The sequence below is a fragment of the Lolium perenne genome, chromosome 4 (assembly GCF_019359855.2).
Source record: "Lolium perenne isolate Kyuss_39 chromosome 4, Kyuss_2.0, whole genome shotgun sequence".
Classification (NCBI taxonomy): domain Eukaryota; kingdom Viridiplantae; phylum Streptophyta; class Magnoliopsida; order Poales; family Poaceae; genus Lolium; species Lolium perenne.
Window position 1 is genome coordinate 303,913,073 of NC_067247.2, and position 20,745 is coordinate 303,933,817.

The 20,745-nt window shown below is 41.6% G+C and overlaps 1 protein-coding gene and 2 long non-coding RNA genes across 8 annotated transcripts in view; all 3 read right to left on the bottom strand.

The window, feature by feature from the left end:
• Positions 1-2,490: 2,490 nt before the first annotated feature.
• LOC127349016 (uncharacterized) lies at positions 2,491-3,695 on the bottom strand. The gene is made up of 3 exons (XR_007880076.2): positions 3,459-3,695; positions 3,061-3,268; positions 2,491-2,631 (listed from the first exon to the last, which is right to left on the bottom strand). It is a non-coding gene; the product is annotated as an uncharacterized lncRNA (long non-coding RNA).
• Positions 3,696-4,021: 326 nt separating this feature from the next.
• LOC139830679 (uncharacterized) lies at positions 4,022-5,353 on the bottom strand. Its single transcript, XR_011743769.1, has 3 exons — positions 5,035-5,353; positions 4,322-4,495; positions 4,022-4,173 (listed from the first exon to the last, which is right to left on the bottom strand). It is a non-coding gene; the product is annotated as an uncharacterized lncRNA (long non-coding RNA).
• Positions 5,354-6,307: 954 nt separating this feature from the next.
• Positions 6,308-20,745, bottom strand: part of LOC127296001 (uncharacterized) — a 50,367-nt gene continuing 35,929 nt past the window's right edge. For 2 of the 6 annotated variants that reach the window (XR_011743770.1, XR_011743773.1), the window contains exons 6-12: positions 8,020-8,131; positions 7,763-7,885; positions 7,569-7,686; positions 7,102-7,310; positions 6,871-7,010; positions 6,461-6,602; positions 6,308-6,375 (exon numbers count right to left, since the gene is read on the bottom strand). Coding sequence is in view for 1 of the 6 variants with exons in the window: in XM_051326020.2 (XP_051181980.1) it covers positions 8,353-8,368 (16 nt within the window). In the remaining 5 variants the exon portion in view is untranslated. Of the gene's footprint in view, positions 6,376-6,460; positions 6,603-6,870; positions 7,011-7,101; positions 7,311-7,568; positions 7,687-7,762; positions 7,886-8,019; positions 8,150-8,247; positions 8,369-20,745 lie in introns of those variants that run through there. The other 4 variants (XR_011743771.1, XR_011743772.1, XM_051326020.2 and 1 more) reach the window with 2 other exon arrangements.

Consider the following 20,745-nt stretch of genomic DNA (forward strand, 5'->3'; position numbering starts at 1 on the left):
CCGCGCCATCAGCCACAACCATTCACGCCATCCGCTGCTCACCCCAAGATTTAACATATTAAACATTTTAGAATCCTAGGACAATATGTTGCCAATTCAGAATCCTAATACATTACATTTAGAGAAATAGTAGAAAATCTTAAAGAAATATATTTCTAAAATAACGATAATGCAATCTGCTAGAAAGCTATCAATACCATTAGGAAACAAAATGTGGCCTGTGATAGTACTAGAATCACACCAAACTTGGTTTTCATGTGAAGCTTAGATTTAATAACACTTGGTATATGATCGTTGTAAGTTCTATCTATAAGTGACCAAAACATGAGATTGTCATAATTTACCGTTTATGGAAACACACACACTTAGTCAGCAAGCGTTTGTATACTGATTCGAAGAAAAAAAGAGTTTCTATACCGATATAACAATAACTATAAACTATATCAACTCCATGCGACTTAAAACACATGCTTCAGTCTCAATGATGTGCAACTCACTAAAAGAAATATGGACACGTCACCGAAAGCTCCATTAGTTTGTTTAGAGTTGTTTTGGTCACATATTAGTCGAGTATCCTCGTTCTTGACGCAAGCAGCACAATAAGAAAACATAACCGTATTATTTTTATTCGAAGTAAGACAATCATTAACCCAACACAATGGCTGAGTATTCAGTTTTTTGTGCGAGTACCTCAAATTAGTATTGCAAGTAACACATACTCCTATTGAAGAGTATTCACTTTTATGCAAATTGAGAATTTCTGAACTGTGTAAACTATATTGTTTTTTTCTTGACATGACAAGATTCTGAAAATAAACTCCATGTCAATATTTGGAAAACCTCTAAATAGGAGTATAAGGAAACAGTAAAGTATTAATACATCGATTATAGCGGGCAAAGGAAAAAAAGCATCAATAAGAGACCATAAACTGGAAGAAAGTGATAAATGGGAAAACCTCTAAATAGGAGTATAAGGAACCAGTAGAGTACTAATACATCAATTATATCGGGCAAAGGAAAAAAGGCATCAGAAAGAGGCCATAAACTGGAAGAAAGTGATAAAATGGGCCTATGTAATATACAAAATCATCAATCGGTTTCTTGACAAAACTGTTTTGACACTTATTCCCCAGTTTCCATAGTAGATATAATATTATTGTGTACAAATTCTGAGTGTGAAGAGAGCATTCATGATCTCCCAATAGTAGCCACAGCAAGACACCAATAGTTGATCAAACCACAGGCTTTTTCCCTGGAACATGAATATCAAGACTGTAACATAAAATACATTTTTGACTACAAAAGCATACAGGAAAGGCTAAGATCAAATAGTTTAGAAAATATCATGTTTTGTCAAAATAAAATAAGAACAGAAAATAGTAAGTGCAATTTACTTTTCCTACTGAATGTTAAAAAATATAAGCAACTTGCATTGAATTACATTGGCTTAGAAATTTTATATCTGCAACCACCTAGGAACTTTTGCTTTATAATCAGAAATTACAGCTTCATTTGGGATGATATAAAGCAAGAAAACCATATCAATTATGTTTCTAACTTTTCTTATGTCATTATACAGGTTCAGTATGAAGCCTATTCAGAACCACTTTGCACTACTGAATTTTGGGAGCATATGCCATTAAGATCTCATAACTAATATTGCTAATAACATATACAACACACTAAAATCTCGGCACTAACATGTAATATCAGAATGCTGATGGAAGTGGAAAGAAAATAGTATCGGAGCATACCTTGTATCCTAATAATATTTGAAAGATCTCAACACTAACTTGTAATTTTCAACTACTGATGGAGGTGGAAAGGAAAATACTATATGAACACGCTGGTTACCATAACAAAGAGGTGTAGTCAGAAGCATGGAGCGTCTCAACGCTCACCACCGATGACTCTCCTCTTGATGCTCTCAAATGTTGCTGGTACTTTTGAGAGCCGACATGCACATGACAGTACAGGGCATCAGTGGGTTTGGAATAATTGACTGTGGGTTTGGAATTGAATCAGCCCTCTCAATTTTTGGAGTGAAATGTATATCCAATTAGCATCTGGATATAGAGGAATAACAAATTAAGTATTGAGTAAGATCCCATTATAGATACTCAGGACTTCCATAAATGATAGAAACATTATTTTTCAGGAAGTCCTTGAGTTTAGCGATAACATCAGCATCCTTCATGAACAATATTTCAAATCTCCACCATCAACTACTACACACTTGGCCTAGTTGTTGTTTTCGACTTCATGGCAAGCGACATCATTCCTCTTGTAACACAAGCAATACGCGAGTGGATCAGTAGTGTAACATTATGTATTGTTTAGCTGCAACCAATATGAATTAATTCTGAAAGACAGAAAAACAATCCGATAGAATGAGAGTAGTACAATATCTGAACAATCTAAGGTTTGGTGCCCCCATCAAATCTAACAAAACAAGACCAGTTGAAAAAAGGGGAAAACTAAAACCTAGTGTTAAGAAGAGTAGTTGATATATCCTCTGAGTGTAATGAGCCTGGAATAAACCCCTAATCCGAAAAGAGTGCCACTCTAAAGTTGCTGATGGCGCACAGACCAGTGTGACTCAGATGATATACATTTACTAACCCAGACTTCCTCAGGAACAAAAGGAACAAATCCTGTCAAGCAACATCAATCCTATAAAATGAATTGTTTGGACATAGGAGTTGAGATATATTATCAAGATAACACAAAGTACAAAAACAGATTGTCATTAATTCACCGCTATTGATATTTACATGATCATTTCTTAAAAAAATGCAATGTTGTACTCCCTCCGTTCTTTTTTAATTGACTCAGATTTAGTACAACTTTGTACTAAATTTGAGTCAATTAAAAGAGAACGGAGGGGTACTTATCTTTCCCATAGTTGAATAAACATCATTACACAAGCACCAAGAACAAATTTTACACGACCAAGGAAATTGCTACATTTGCAGAATTTCACCCATCAAGAGATATACTGCTCATGGTTTCATTTTCATACCAAACAAATAGTTTTTTTATGATGGAAATGAAGCTTACTTGTAACAAAGAAATGGTATGTTTTGGCCATAACAAAAATGTTGCTATAACAGGACCCAAAGCAATATTATGTGTTTTTTTTATAAGGACCCAAGGCAATGTGGCAGGCACCACCATGCACCACCTGAGGCTGCCGTCGTCCACCAACAGCGGCTGCCGAATAGACGAAGAGAAAAAGCTGAACAGAGGACACTAATGCTCTTCAGACCTGAAGAATGTAACATCTGAATCAGAGACATCACTACACCCTATAAGTGCAGCAATGGATAAATGTTGCATGAAGCACCATCTGAAACAACGGGGAACCTGACAATTTATTCTTCCTCAAATTGATATACGTTATATAGTAAGGAGGAGTAGGAATGAAGTGCGAACTTTATAGGGTGTATAGTTCTTACATTGTTTTCCTGGAAATCCCCACCCTTAATCATGAAATCCTTGATGATTCGGTGGAAGAAGCGGCCCTTGTATACGTACCCTTTGTCTCCTTCCCCAACCAAAACAGAGCGCTAATTTGCATAGTATTGATTAGCCTGCTATATCAGTGCACAGGGCACGGAAGTTGTCAACCGTCTTTCAGACGACCTCGCCGAAGAGTCTGATGACCACCTCACCCACGCGCTCCCCGCCGATCTCAACCTCGAAGAAGCATTTGCTCGTTACCTTGTCCTGGATGTCCACGTCACCCTGCAGCAGCAAACCAAGGTAAATTCAACCACCACACAAAGGCTAGCGCCGAGCAGAGAACTGCAACTGCTGATACACGGTCTCATGGAGGGCGAATAGGCACGTATACCGAGCCTGAGCAACCCCGCGGAGCTGATAAAAGAAGAGAGAAAATTAACCTGGGGCCATTGACCACATTTCTTTTCATGGAAAGTCCCCTGGTCTTGCGGGATCCACCACCATCATATTGTGCAGCTTCCTTGACGACGGCGGCAAGCGGTTCCTATCGCCAGGATGTGGTGGACTCGATTGGCGTGCCACCGCCGATGCCCTCTTCAGGGACGTGCCACAACATTTCCTTCTTCGCCCGCGCGCCACGGCGGCCACCCCATCCGGCTCGATCCGCAGGCCTCCACCTCTCCCGGGGTGGGCTCCATAGAGGCAATTCTATGTAAGGATGAATCAAAGAAACAAAGCATCAAAGTGCAGAATCAAAGTATCCAAGTATCAGAAGTAATGAGTAGAGGGAGCATAACTTAAAACAAACTGAGTTCAGATCAAGAAACCAATTATCAAAGTGCAGAATCAAACAAACCAAGTATCGAAGTGCAGAATCAAAGAAAGGATGAGCTGAGTTTCATATTCATGAAAATTAAACACACAGATAGCACTCGTCCCCTCCCTATGCTTTTATTTCAGGATAATATCAGCATGCTATTTCTCTCGCGTGGAACATTATTCAGTCCAAACGGTCTTGCTAATCATTTAGCTGCAATGGGAGAAAACAAAAGTGGTATAATCAACACAGCTAAAACTAAAGAACAATAATGCTTATAGAGCTAAGAACAGGTCTATACAATCCCGCTAATTATTCATCTACAAAGAGAGAAAATAATAATGGCACAATACTCAGAACTAGCCATATTCTGAAACTCATCATCTTTAGAACCAAAATTTTCGTTGGTAGAACCAAAATGACAAGAATCCAAATTGATCATGTACATGCAGATATTAAAGCACGCAAATTTAGCAAATAAAAAATGCAGCTGACTGAAGATACATGATCAAACAAAAAACAATTCTCTAATTTATTTTATAGAGTAAACAATCAAACAGACTTGATCGAAGATTCCTTTAATCTTTTCAGTTTGGTTAGACAATATAAATGAGCACGGTGATATTAACAAATGAATCTTGTATGCCCACACCAATAGGGTATTATGAATGGAACTCCAAATACTTCAGGACAATACAATACAAAAATAAGTAGGTCATGTAGTATAGTAAAGTGAATTATAACAATAATACCTTGATTTCACTCATGCCTAGGACTGTCTCGGTGTTATTTAGCAGATCACATACTCATATGGGTTAATTGCATATACACAAATATATAAAAGTTTTCTTAAAGCAAAACAATACTGCTCACACCGCATCTCTCTTATCATCTTTGAGACAATAAATCTGAGTTAGAGGCATTGTGGTGGAATGGATATAACATATTTAAAAAAATATAGCAGTGGAGTGTATTAGATACAAAGCAAGAACAATCATTCAATCACCATAGAGAAAACAGGCACTGAATGGATTAAAGGAAAAATAATTTATTGCCAGGTACCACATGTAAGATATGTATGCCTGAGAACAAAGAAGTGAAGCGATTCAAAAAAGGGTAAACACGCTGGACGCAACGAACAATAATAGAACTCCATTATGCAACTAAATAAACCACTCATGACACACCGCATTCTAGTTCTAGCAAAAAGTTATAGCATGCAGTTCTTGGATGATAGCTATAGTAAGTGATTGCTAATTTGTCAGAGACAATGCTCTTGAGAAAGTCCTTCAAAAATACAATATATGCACTTATGAAAATCTTATGCAAAAAGAATACACAATAGCTTATCAAAACAAGTGCAAAGAAATACTACACAGTTCTCTACAGTGTGGCCATGTGCCCATGCACATAGCATGACAATCCGAACTCACACATTATTTTGTGGTGGGCAAAACAAGCATCTCCATGGAAGCCAACTACAGTGGCACCACGGCTTACTTCCTCAAGAAATGCAACAGAAGAATTATGAGCAAATTGATGCCACACAAGTGAATATTAACCAGCATCCTACCTTCCGAGTGTTGATATCAAAGATATGAATATAAAATTTCCGAAAAGGGAATCAACGGAGAAGTAATTATCTTACTTCCTACTATATAATGATATATCAGTCTTCTAGCCCCTCATAAATATATGAATGTCAAAATTTAATCTCTGTATACATCAATTAATACTGATAGGATCTCAAAGACACTTGCTATCCCTTTCAGCCACAAGAAGAAATAATGATGTATCTTGCCTTCAACATAAGAAAATTATATGCCTCAAACTGCTAAACCGAGGAAGTTTCCAATTGCCTACACATTTCTCCGACAATATAATCTAAACATCATATTGCAATAGTTCTGTGTGAAGAACAAAGCACACCATCGGAATCGTTGAACCAGAGTACATGTGATGCGAAACCACAAAAATATAGCCAACTTACCATGTGGTCAAAAGGATCAAGCTTGGTCAGCAGCGAACACTTTTATCTCCTGGATCTTTATACACACGAGCTGGAATGGCGTCTTGCCCCAAGGGAGCATAGGCTGCAAGAGGAGCGAAATTACCTCCTAGGCCATAACAGCCAGATACCCAACATATATACAGGGCAAATGGAACAGGCAAAATTACCTGAAGACACCATTCTGAAATGCGCTTTTGGTAGTGTCAGGTGCAACAAATTTGAGAAAACTAATCCCTCTCTTTCGTCAGGTTCATCAGGTAAAGTCATTTCAAATTCTTCGAGTCCAATAATTTTCAACGAGAGTAGCACCTGCAATTTATAGTTGGGAAAACAAGTAAATTAAAAGAAGTAGATGATGCCGCATCTTCGGAGACATTTGAAAGCTGGTAGAATTGTGTTCTATTATACCAGTACAAATAAGGATGAATCTAACAAATCTCCAGGAAGCTTATTTGGGAGAGAAGAAAGCAGTTACACCCTCACATCAAGCTGTCTAAGCTAAATGACTGCTCTCTCTGCAATTTAACAACAAAAAACAAAATGGCAAAGAATAACTGAGCTTAATTGTAGAGCATACCATTTGCATAACCACAGTTTTGAGTGACAGTTTTCTGTTGCAAGAGCAGAAAAAATGTTCCAGGCTTGGTCCCAACACGAACATAACAAGAACATTGTACTCACTCTTAGCACCAAACCACTTAACAGTTGTTGTCCAGGCTGCACAACCAAGAAATGTATGTTAGCATAACTATGGGAAGGAGCATCTTAAATTTATGAGCCAAAAAAAAAGAAAAGGAGGATGCATTACTTCCGTGCTATTAGGAGCCGATTCATGTGGGCCATCAACGACAGACTGCTTATTGACATAATTCTGCATTGAGCGCATCCAGCCAGTGTTGAGGGTGTCAGACAATGGCGACACCATTGACGTTGCACTCACCAAGTAGGCAGACTTGAAAATGTGTTTCTGTTGGATGTACTCATATTCTCATAGTCCTCAATGGTCAGGAAAGTAATCTGTACAGAGACATAACTTCAAGGGACTGGGAATAAAGGAGACAAGTATTTGGTGGAAGTAAAAGTTTGAAAGAAATGCCTATAACACAACTGATAAACTATCTTCTGAATATTGCAGGTGGTACATAACTAAACCCCATATCAGTCTGTAGCTAGAAAATTAGTCATTTCTAATATGTTAATTCAAATCAACTATAACGTTCCAGCTACGCTTCAAATTCAAAGTCCAAAATTTGCTCACTTTGATTTTCTGCTCACCTTAGCTTTCCACCTCACTTTATAGCTAGAGGGCCACATTGTACATACATTTTTAACAAGCTTCAATTGTTTGCTCACCTTCAATTCCATCTCACATCATTCTCATAACTCGCCTAGCCTGCTAAGCAAAGCAGAGCATGAGCTTAGATTTTTGCACGAGACAAACGAAGGCGTAAAACTACAAATGGAAGTACCTTGGCGAAGACTGTGTCGGCGCTGGTCTGCCTGGAATACCACTGAGTACATATGCAATAGAAATATTCGTGTCGCACCAGAGAAACCATTATAACACATCGAAGCAACCGAAAAAATAGCATCTGGAAGAGAAATAAACAGTGTCATGTAGAAGAAAACGAGGCTAGGTTAGCTAGCATAATGCAAACAAAATCAACTACATGCGAGCGAGAGTGTGCTGCGCACAAATGTAGCTTGATGCAGCTGCCGGCATTACCTGTCTGCGTGCCAAACAAAAGTGTGACCCTATTCCAGCATTGGTCTAGCCTAGGCTCCTCGCACGGCTTGGCGGTGAGGGCTCGCGGCGCACCCTCGCCTTTTATGTTGGACTGCAGCAAATACATGTTCTGATTGCAAAAACCTGATATCAGCTATAGATAAATATAGATGTATATAAAAGCATTAACTAAAAAAATAGCTGCATATAGAGGAATACTACTGAAGTTTTCACAAAAAAAAAAGAACAAAGACTACAAGATGCATATGCTGCTGATATTGTGTTGTATCCAGGAATCATGTTGAGGATAGAAGCATCCTTGAGCAGCTCTCATTATGTGAACGTCTCCCTGCAAAATGTTTAATGGCTAGATGCATTCATATTACAACATGAAGACGATCACTATCCTAAAAAGGTGCAGGGATACAGTGTCCAATAACTATTATCTAAAACCAAACAAGGAGCATGTGATCATCCACTTACAGCAAAATATTCTAAATTGATTAAATTAGAAACAGTGGTGATTAGGTGCTGTCAACACCCGGATTTTTAAGTCCGGATGCCTATTATGTCATTCATCGCAATTCCAAGATAATGTTGTTGCGAGGCATAATAGTCGAATATCACAGTCATTATTTATTACAAGCCATATTGTCTTACAACATTGAATCACATGATTCATCTTACACAAATAGTTGATCTATCAATCAACATACATACACAAGTTCATACATAGCGGAAGCGTAGCAACAAATGGACTCTCTAGTCCACAGGCCAACATTTGACGTCAGAAACCCCTAGTTGTCGTAGGCGTCCTGCTGGTCATCCTCGTGATAGTTCTGTTCATCATCGTACTCTGGCCATTTGAATAGCCAGGGACAAAGCCGTAAGTACTTTAAGTACTTGCAAACTAATACTAATGTAAAATGCCATCTCTTGGAATAAAGGTGCTAAGCTCTAGTTTAAGTTGCACAAGCCATATTTTAGTTCACAGGTATTTGTTCATGTGCTAACTAACTCAAGTGGGAACATTAGTGTCATTACCACAACATTGGTTGTAATTCCAACAAGTCACCAAGTCACCATTCACATTCACTAAGGTTTAAAAAAAAATCTGACACTGGAAACTGTATGGCCCTTCCAACCGTCCGTAACCGTGGACACGGCTATTCGAATAGATTTACACTCTGCAGAGGTTGCACACTTGTGCCACAACATTTGATTTCATCCGTCGGAAGAACTCCGAATCATCGTAACACAGTACGCGGATCATCAACCATAACCTTTCACTTACACATCCTAGTATGAGCACCTCTCCCCATGAGCTTGGCCTCCCAGTGAAAACCAACTGTTAACCTGGGAACTGCACAGGGCTTGGTCGTACAATTTCACCTCAATTCACATCATTTCTCACAACGGAGGCAGCCTCGGCATAACCCCTATGACGTGTGTTCAGAGGGAACCCATACTAAAATCTATAAACTTCCAGTTAAGCCCTACCCATAATCAGGTATTGTGGGGTACTCAAAATTGGAAAGGTATCACATTCAAACCAATATCAGGTTTTCATCAAAAATCACTATCTTCTCTTGTTCATATTCAACCTCAAATCATTCAATGGAATGTTTCATCATTCCAAGGTTTCAAATTCAACAAGTCATATGTTCCCATCTAGAGTAGTCAAATTTTAGTATTTTAGCACTAGCACTAATCATGAGGGGTGCTACATTTCTTTGCTATCTATAAGACTAACTTTGCTACTCTAGTAACCTTATTCACCTAGACCATTTTAAATCAACTCTTTGAAAACACAACAAGTAAGACTTGTATGGTGTAAATGTAGGATAGGCTAGTATGAAGAAAGATAAGAATCATGGTGCCTTGCCCAAGGAAGGCTTTGCACTTTGCAAGAGTATTAGCTTGCCTTGGTAGCTCTCTAGGTTTTCTTCTTCCTCTTCTGGGTAGAATTCTCCTTCCTCTTGGTAATCTCCGGTGCTAGCGTCTAAATTTTAATACGAGGTATAATCACTAACAAGCTCAAGAGCCATACTAAGCTCATAATTACTTCACACAAACTATGCTAAGCACACACATAAAATAATTAGGTGCATTGGTTTTCTTTATTAAAGAAAAGTAATTTCCTCTCATGACATATGTAATTAATAATTTCTATTTAGTTCTTGAGAGAAATAATTTCCTCTCATTGAAATCTTCTTAAGATTTAACTTCTCAAATAATCATACATGAATTCATATTTACCTAAGTCAAACATTCATTATCATCATTTGAGAAAATGATTTAAATGAGGTAGATCACCTCATACTATTTTATAATTCCACAAATGATTTAAATCTCCAAATATTCATATAGGAGTGTTTGGACCAGGGGTGCAAACATCACATGAATTTCATTTGGGGACAATATTTAAATGAAGTGAAATACTTCATATGATTTACATAATAGTTTTGGACAATATTACTTAACTAAACTAGCCATATTGTCCATTAATTAAACTAGGGCATGATCATGCAAAGTGACCACACCATTTTCTTGCAAAAACAATTGGTTTAAGTCAAATGTGAGATATAGGAGTTGGAAGTTATTAAATATCTATTTTGGTTGATTTTTAATAATTGTTTGAATATGAAAAAGTCCATGACTTCTTCTTTTTATCATTTTATTTCCACAACAGATCTTGAGGTGAGACCAGTGGCATCTTGTAGATCTTTTTACTAGCTTTCCAACAATATAAAGTTTGTCAAATTTGGCCAAGCCAAATTGATTCTATGAATTTTCAAAGTTGGGTTCAGTATTGAATTCGAATGAAATTTATTAAACGAGTTTTGAATTAAAAAGGCCGGCGGGAAAACTAACTGGGCCTAAACGTTTAAAATGGCCCAAGGCCAGCCCACCACGCATCCACGCACGCGTGGGCTGCCTGACAAGGGGCTCCACCCATCAGTGACTCATAACGCCCGAAGCGGTATGGATCAACGAGACGCTTTGGATTAGAACATGATCTAACGGCGCACATTCATCGTCGTCGACGGCGAGAGAGGGGCTCACCGGCGGCTCAGGTAGGGGGTCAGAGGCTCACCGTGGCTCCAGCTAGGGTTGGGCAATGTGCCTGGGGACGTTGTGGACGACGGCGAAGCTCCTGGTACCGGCGGCAGCTCCAGGGGCGGCTTCCTTCTCCGGCGATCGTCGGCTACTGTGGGCGGCGGCGATCTAGCGATTGGGAGCGTCTGGTGGCTAATCGAGCATGGCGAGGTGGCTAGGAAGTCGAGGAAGGGGAGGGGAGTGTGGTGGTGTGAAGGGATCGTCGAGGCGATGCCTCCTTTTATAGGCGCGAGGGTGGCCGTGGGTGCTGCGGCAAGGGCGACAAGAGCGCGGCCGCTCCGGTGGGCTAGAGGGCTAGGCGACGACGGGGTCGTGTTCACGATATCACGGCGAAGCTACGAGCGTGAACAGCGCGGCAAGGGGACGCGTAGGGTGGTCGGGGCCGTGCATGTACTGTCGCGGCCGCGGCGGGCGCGCTTGTCCTCTCCGGCGACTGTGGTCGCCAAGGCGTGATGCTAGCCTGTCCGGCGAGCTCCGCGTGGCGAGGAAGGTACCTGGGCGCGCGGGTTTGGTCGGGGTACGGCGGAGTGCTGCGAGCGACGCGTGGCCGTGTCGCGCGCGTCCGTGCACGGTGACGTCGCCCATGCCGCTCGCGGCGTACCTGGGCGTACTGGGCGCGACCATGGCGAGTCGTGGCTTCGTCCTCGCGGTCAAGGGCGCGTACGGGCGGATCCAGGAGATCATCGTCGACGCGTTTGGCACGGTGGCGAGGGCTGCTATGGAGAGAAAGAGAGGGGAAGGTGTCGAGGTGGAACATGGCCGGCATGGCCACGGCCAGCCATGTTCTGGTCGTGTCCATGGTCTCTCCTGGCATGGGTTAGGTAGGGTAGGGTCAAGGGTGAAGGAGATATGCCCTAGAGGCAATAATAAAGTGGTTATTATTTATATCTTTATGTTTATGATAAATGTTTATATATCATGCTAGAATTGTATTAACCGAAACATTAGTACATGTGTGATATGTAGACAAACAAGAAGTCCCTAGTATGCCTCTTAAACTAGCTTGTTGATTAATGGATGATTAGTTTCATAATCATGAACATTGGATGTTATTAATAACAAGGTTATGTCATTGTGTGAATGATATAATGGACACACCCAATTAAGCGTAGCATAAGATCTCGTCATTAAGTTATTTGCTATAAGCTTTCGATACATAGTTACCTAGTCCTTATGACCATGAGATCATGTAAATCACTTATACCGGAAAGGTACTTTGATTACACCAAACACCACTGCGTAAATGGGTGGCTATAAAGGTGGGATTAAGTATCCGGAAAGTATGAGTTGAGGCATATGGATCAACAGTGGGATTTGTCCATCCCGATGACGGATAGATATACTCTGGGCCCTCTCGATGGAATGTCGTCTAATGTCTTGCAAGCATATGAATGAGTTCATAAGAGACCACATACCACGGTACGAGTAAAGAGTACTTGTCAGGAGACGAGGTTGAACAAGGTATAGAGTGATACCGAAGATCAAACCTCGGACAAGTAAAATATCGCGAGACAAAGGGAATTGGTAATATATGTGAATGGTTCATTCGATCACTAAAGTCATCGTTGAATATGTGGGAGCCATTATGGATCTCCAGATCCCGCTATTGGTTATTGGTCGGAGTGAGTACTCAACCATGTCCGCATAGTTCTCGAACCGTAGGGTGACACACTTAAAGTTGGATGTTGAAATGGTAGCACTTGAATTATGGAATGGAGTTCGAATATTTGTTCGGAGTCCATGATGAGATCCAGGACATCACGAGGATTTCCGGAATGGTCCGGAGAATAAGATTCATATATAGGATGTCATTTTATGTGAAATAAAATGTCGCGGAAGGTTCTATGGAAGGTTCTAGAAGGTTCTAGAAAAGTCCGGAAGAAACCACCAAGGAAGGTGGAGTCCAGAAGGGACTCCACCTCCATGGCCGGCCAGCCCTAGATGGGGTGGAGTCCCAAGTGGACTCCACCATAGGGGGCCGGCCACCCCCCACATGGGAGGTGGGAATCCCACCTTTGGGTGGGAGTCCTAGTTGGGCTAGGTTTCCCCCTCCTATGGAAGGTTTTGGTTTCGGGTCTTATTCGAAGACTTGGACACCAACACTTGGGATCCACCTATATAATGAGGGGCCAAGGGAGGGGGCCGGCCACCCGAAGACCATAAGCTGGCCGCCCCCCTTGAGTGGCCGGCCACCCCCTCCCAAACCCTAGCTTTGCTCCTCCACTCCATATTGCCCGCATAGCTTAGCGAAGTTCCACCGGACTTCTACACCGCCACCGACACCACGCCGTCGTGCTGTCGGATTCAAGAGGAGCTACTACTTCCGCTGCCCGCTGGAACGGGGAGGTGGACGTCGTCTTCATCAACAACCGAACGTGTGACCAAGTACGGAGGTGCTGCCCGTTCGTGGCGCCGGAACCGATCGTGATCAAGATCTTCTACGCGCTTTTGCAAGCGGCAAGTGATCGTCTACCGCAGCAACAAGAGCCTCCTCTTGTAGGCTTTGGAATCTCTTCAAGGGTGAGACTCGATACCCCCTCGTTGCTACCGTCTTCTAGATTGCATCTTGGCTTGGATTGCGTGTTCGCGGTAGGAAAATTTTTGTTTTCTATGCAACGTTATCCTACAGTGGTATCAGAGCCGTGTCTATGCATAGATGGTTGCACGAGTAGAACACAATGGTTTGTGGGCATTGATGCTCTTGTTATCTTTAGTTTGAGTACTTTGCATCTTTATGGCATAGTGGGATGAAGCGGCTCGGACTAACTTTACATGACCGCGTTCATGAGACTTGTTCCTCGTTCGACATGCAACTTGTATTGCATAAGAGGCTTTGCGGGTGTCTGTCTCTCCTACTATAGTAAAGATTCAATTTACTCTTCTATTGAAAACATTAGTATCAACGTTGTGGTTCATGTTCGTAGGTAGATTAGATCTCTCTCGAAAACCCTAAACCACGTAAAATATGCAAACCAAATTAGAGACGTCTAACTTGTTTTTGCAGGGTTTGGTGATGTGATATGGCCATAATGTGATGATGAATATGTATGAGATGATCATTATTGTATTGTGGCAACCGGCAGGAGCCTTATGGTTGTCTTTAAATTTCATGTTGAGTAGTATTTCAAAGTAGTTGTAATAGTTGCTACATGGAGGACAATCATGAAGACGGCGCCATTGACCTTGACGCTACGCCGACGATGATGGAGATCATGCCCGAAGATGATGGAGATCATATCCGTGCTTTGGAGATGAAGATCAAAGGCGCAAGAACAAAAGGGCCATATCATATCACATATGAACTGCATGTGATGTTAATCCTTTTTATGCATCTTATTTTGCTTAGATCGCGACGGTAGCATTATAAGATGATCCCTCACTAAAATCTCAAGATAATAAAGTGTTCATCCTTAGTAGCACCGTTGCCAAGTCTTGTCGTTTCGAAGCACCTCGTGATGATCGGGTGTGATAGATTCAATAAGTACATATGACGGGTGCAAGACAGTTTTGCACATGCGGATACTAAGGTGGCCTTGACGAGCCTAGCATGTACAGACATGGTCTCGGAACACGTGATACCGAAAGGTAGAGCATGAATCATATGGTTGATATGATGAACACTTTGAGTGTTCGCCATTGAAATCACACCTTTTCTCGTGATGATCGGGTTTAGGTGCGGTGGATTTGGTTCGTGTGATCACTAAGACAATGCGAGGGATATTGTTTTGAGTGGGAGTTCACTTAGGTTTTTAATTATGTTGAATTAAAATTTGAACTCAATTTGTCATAAACTTAGTCTAAACTATTGCAAATATATGTTGTAGAGATGGCGTCCCCAATCAATTTTAATCAGTTCCTAGAGAAAGAGAAACTTAAGAGCAACGGTAGCAACTTCACCGACTGGTTCCGTCATGTGAGGATCTTCCTCTCTGGCGGAAATCTGCATTTTGTGCTTGATGCACCGCTAGGTGACCCTCCTGCAGAAGATGAATCCGATGAAGTAAAAGCTGTTTACGCGACTCGGAAAACTGGTTACTCTAAAGTTCTGTGTGCAATCCTGTGCTGTCTGGAATCCGATCTTAATAAACGTTTTGAGCACCATGATCCTCATGAGTTGATGAATGAGCTGAAAGCTATATTCGAGACTCATGCGCGCATGGAATGCTATGAAGCATCGAAACATTTCTTGGTGTATGATGGAAGAAGGCAGCTCCGTTAGTGAGCACATGCTCGCCATGACCGGGCATGCGAAGAAACTCGGTGACTTGGGAATAGTGATTCCTAACGGTGAGGATTAATCGTGTCCTTCAATCACTGCCACCAAGTTACAAGAACTTTGTGATGAACTACAATATGCAGAACATGAACAAGGAGTTACCTGAACTTTTTGGCATGCTAAAAGCTGCTGAGATTGAGATCAAGAAAGAGCACCAAGTGTTGATGGTCAACAAGACCACCAGTTTCAAGAAACAGGGCAAGTCTAAGGGAAAATTCAAGAAGGGTGGCAAGAAAGCTGCCACGCCTCCTATGAAACCTAAGAACGGCCCTAAGCCCGATGCTTGAGTGCTATTCGCAAGGAGAAGGGACACTGGAAGCGTAATTGCTCCAAGTATCCGGCTGATCTGAAGAGCGGCCTTATCAAGAAGAAGAAAGAAGGTATATTTGATATACATGTTATAGATGTTCATTTCACTGGTTCTCGTTCTAGTACACAGGTATTTGATGCGGTTCGGTTGCTCATATTTGTAACTCGAAACAGGAACTAAAGAATAAACGACAACTGCTGAAAGATGAAGTGACGATGCGCGTTGGAAACGGATCCAAGGTCAATGTGATCGCAGTCGGCACACTTCCTCTACATCTACCTTCGGGATTAGTTTTAAGCCTAAATAATTGCTATTATGTACCTGCGTTGAGCATGAACATTATATCTGGATCTTGTTTAATGCAAGACGGTTATTCATTCAAGTCTGAGAATAATGGTTGTTCTATTTTTATGAATAATATCTTTTATGGTCGAGCACCACAAAAGAATGGCTTATTTCTATTAGATCTCGATAGTAGTGATACGCATATACATAACATTGATGCTAAGCGAATTAAACTTAATGATAATTCTACTTATATGTGGCACTTTGTCGTCTTGGTCATATTGGAGTGAAACGCATGAAGAAACTCCATATTGATGGATTACTTGAATCACTTGACTTTGAGTCACTTGATAGATGCGAAGCATGTCTAATGGGTAAAATGACAAAGACTCCATTTTCTGGTATGATGGAGCGAGCTACTGACTTATTGGAAATCATACATACAGATGTATGTGGACCAATGAGCGTAGCATCGCGCGGTGGTTATCGTTATGTTCTAACCTTCACAGATGATCTGAGTAGATATGGGTATATCTATTTCATGAAACATAAATCCGAAACTTTCGAGAAGTTTAAGGAATTTCAAAGTGAAGTAGAAAATCAACGTAACAAGAAGATCAAATTTCTACGATCTGATCGTGGAGGTGAATATCTGAGTTATGAGTTTGGCATGCATTTAAAGAAATGCGGAATACTTTCACAATTGACACCGCCGGGAACACCTCAACGAAACGGTGTGTCCGAGGCATCGTAAATGTCGAACACTCTTAGATATGGTTCGTAGTATGATGTCTCTTACTGATTTGCCGTTATCATTTTGGAGTTATGCATTAGAGACAGCCGCATTCACTTTAAATAGAGCACCATCAAAATCCGTAGAAACGACACCGTATGAATTATGGTTTAATAAGAAACCTAAGTCATCGTTCCTGAAAGTTTGGGGTTGTGAAGCCTATGTAAAGAAGTTACAACCGGACAAGCTAGAACCCAAAGCGGAGAAATGCGTCTTCATAGGATACCCTAAGGAAACTATAGGGTACACTTTCTATCACAGATCCGAAGGCAAAATCTTTGTTGCTAAGAACGGAACCTTTCTTGAGAAAGAATTTCTCACTAAAGAAGTGACTGGAAGAAAAGTAGAACTCGATGAGATTGATGAATCTATACTCGTTGATCAGAGTAGCGCTTGATACCGGAAGTTGTACTGTACCGCCTACACCTGCAACAGAGGAAGCTAATGATAATGATCATGAAACTTGAACGAGGAAACTCTTGAACCTCGCAGATCGACAAGGAACGTGCCACTCCTGATTGGTATGATCCTTGTCTAAATGTCATGATTGTGGGTAACAATGATGAGGACCCTGCGACGTATGAAGAAGCGATGATGAGCCCGATTCCAACAAATGGCGAGAAGCCATGAAATCCTAACTGGCATCGATGTATCATAACACCGTATGGACTTTGGGAGACTTACCTGATAGCCGTATGGCTGTCGAAAATCAATGGATCGTCAAGAGAAAAACAGATCTTGATGGTAATATTATCGTCTATAAAGCTCGACTTGTCGCAAAGGGTTTCCGACAAATTCAAGGAGTTGACTACGATGAGACATTCTCACCTGTAGCGAAGCTAAAATCTGTGAGGATTTTGTTAGCAATAGCTGCATTTTTCGATTATGAGATTTGGCAGATGGATGTCAAAACGGCATTCCTTAATGGAGACATTGAGGAAGAGTTGTATATGGTACAACCCAAAGGTTTTGTCGATCCTAAAAATGCTGACAAAGTATGCAAACTTCAGCGTTCAATCTATGGACTGAAGCAAGCATCAAGAAGTTGGAACCGACGCTTTGATAAGGTGATCAAAGACTTCGGGTTTATACGGTGTCATGGAGAGGCCTGTATTTACAAGAAAGTGAGTGGGAGCTCTGTAGCATTCCTGATATTATATGTAGATGACATATTATTGATCGGGAATGATATAGAACTATTAAGCAGTGTTAAGGGTTATTTGAATAATAGTTTTTCAATGAAAGACCTTGGTGAAGCATCGTATATATTAGGCATCAAGATTTATAGAGATAGATCAAGACGCCTAATAGGGCTATCACAGAGTACATATCTGGACAAGATTCTAAAGAAGTTTAGAATGGACGAAAGTAAGAAAGGGTTCTTACCTATGTTACCAGGCAAGGTATTGAGTAAAACTCAAGGACCGGCTACGGCGAAGAAAGAGAAAGGATGTGTAACATCCCCTATGCCTCGGCGGTAGGATCTATCATGTATGCCATGCTATGTACTAGACCGGATATAGCACATCTTTGTTAGTTTGACTAGCAGATATCAAAGTGATCCAGGAATGGAACAACTGGACAGCGGTCAAGAATATCCTGAAGTACTTGAAAAGAACTAAGGATATGTTTCTTTGTTATGGAGGTGACCAAGAGCTCGTTGTAAACGGTTACACCGATGCAAGTTGGAACACTGATCCTGATGACTCTAAGTCACAATCTGGGTACGTGTTTATATTGAATGGTGCTGCAATAAGCTGGGCAAGCTCGAAGCGGTTGCACGGTGGCGAAGTCTTCAACAGAATCGAGTACATAAGCGGCTTCGGAGGCTTCATCGAAGCGGTATGGATGAAGAGTTTCATAGTAGAGCTCTGTGTGGTTTCTTTTTCTTTCGACCCAGTAATCATTTACTTTGTGAACATGGTTGCCATCTCCAATGCCCTAGAGCCAAGGTCACACAAGAGGCTGTAGCATATCAAGCTGCGTTACCACTCGATGCTCGAGTACTTCTAAGATGGAGAAGTAAAGATTTGCAATGTACACACTTGATCTGAATGTAGCAGATCCGTTGACTAAAGCTCTCCCTAGGGCAAAGCATGACCAACACCGAGAATGCCATGGGTGTTAGGTATATTACAATGTTATCTAGATTATTGACTCTAGTGCAAGTGGGAGGCTGAAGGAGATATGCCCTAGAGGCAATAATAAAGTGGTTATTATTTATATCTTTATGTTTATGATAAATGTTTATATATCATGCTAGAATTGTATTAACCGAAACATTAGTACATGTGTGATATGTAGACAAACAAGAAGTCCCTAGTATGCCTCTTAAACTAGCTTGTTGATTAATGGATGATTAGTTTCATAATCATGAACATTGGATGTTATTAATAACAAGGTTATGTCATTGTGTGAATGATATAATGGACACACCCAATTAAGCGTAGCATAAGATCTCGTCATTAAGTTATTTGCTATAAGCTTTCGATACATAGTTACCTAGTCCTTATGACCATGAGATCATGTAAATCACTTATACCGGAAAGGTACTTTGATTACACCAAACACCACTGCGTAAATGGGTGGCTATAAAGGTGGGATTAAGTATCCGGAAAGTATGAGTTGAGGCATATGGATCAACAGTGGGATTTGTCCATCCCGATGACGGATAGTTAGACTCTGGCCCTCTCGGTGGAATGTCGTCTAATGTCTTGCAAGCATATGAATGAGTTCATAAGAGACCACATACCACGGTACGAGTAAAGAGTACTTGTCAGGAGACGAGGTTGAACAAGGTATAGAGTGATACCGAAGATCAAACCTCGGACAAGTAAAATATCGCGAGACAAAGGGAATTGGTAATATATGTGAATGGTTCATTCGATCACTAAAGTCATCGTTGAATATGTGGGAGCCATTATGGATCTCCAGATCCCGCTATTGGTTATTGGTCGGAGTGAGTACTCAACCATGTCCGCATTGGGCTCGCAGCGTAGGGTGCGACACTTACAGGTTGATGTTGAAATGGTAGCACGTGAATTCTGGAGTGGTGGTCGAAGCTTTGTTCGGAGTGCCGGATGAGATCCCGGACATCACGAGGAGTTCCGGAATGGTCCGGAGAATAAGATTCATATATAGGATGTCATTTTATGTGAAATAAAATGTCGCGGAAGGTTCTATGGAAGGTTCTAGAAGGTTCTAGAAAAGTCCGGAAGAAACCACCAAGGAAGGTGGAGTCCCTTGTGGACTCCACCTCCATGGCCGGCCAGCCCTAGATGGGGTGGAGTCCCAAGTGGACTCCACCATAGGGGGCCGGCCACCCCCCACATGGGAGGTGGGAATCCCACCTTTGGGTGGGAGTCCTAGTTGGGCTAGGTTTCCCCCTCCTATGGAAGGTTTTAGTTTCGGGTCTTATTCGAAGACTTGGACACCAACACTTGGGATCCACCTATATAATGAGGGGCCAAGGGAGGGGGCCGGCCACCCGAAGACCATAAGCTGGCCGCCCCCCTTGAGTGGCCGGCCACCCCCTCCCAAACCCTAGCTTTGCTCCTCCACTCCATATTGCCCGCATAGCTTAGCGAAGCTCCGCCGGACTTCTACACCGCCACCGACACCACGCCGTCGTGCTGTCGGATTCAAGAGGAGCTACTACTTCCGCTGCCCGCTGGAACGGGGAGGTGGACGTCGTCTTCATCAACAACCGAACGTGTGACCAAGTACGGAGGTGCTGCCCGTTCGTGGCGCCGGAACCGATCGTGATCAAGATCTTCTACGCGCTTTTGCAAGCGGCAAGTGATCGTCTACCGCAGCAACAAGAGCCTCCTCTTGTAGGCTTTGGAATCTCTTCAAGGGTGAGACTCGATACCCCCTCGTTGCTACCGTCTTCTAGATTGCATCTTGGCTTGGATTGCGTGTTCGCGGTAGGAAAATTTTTGT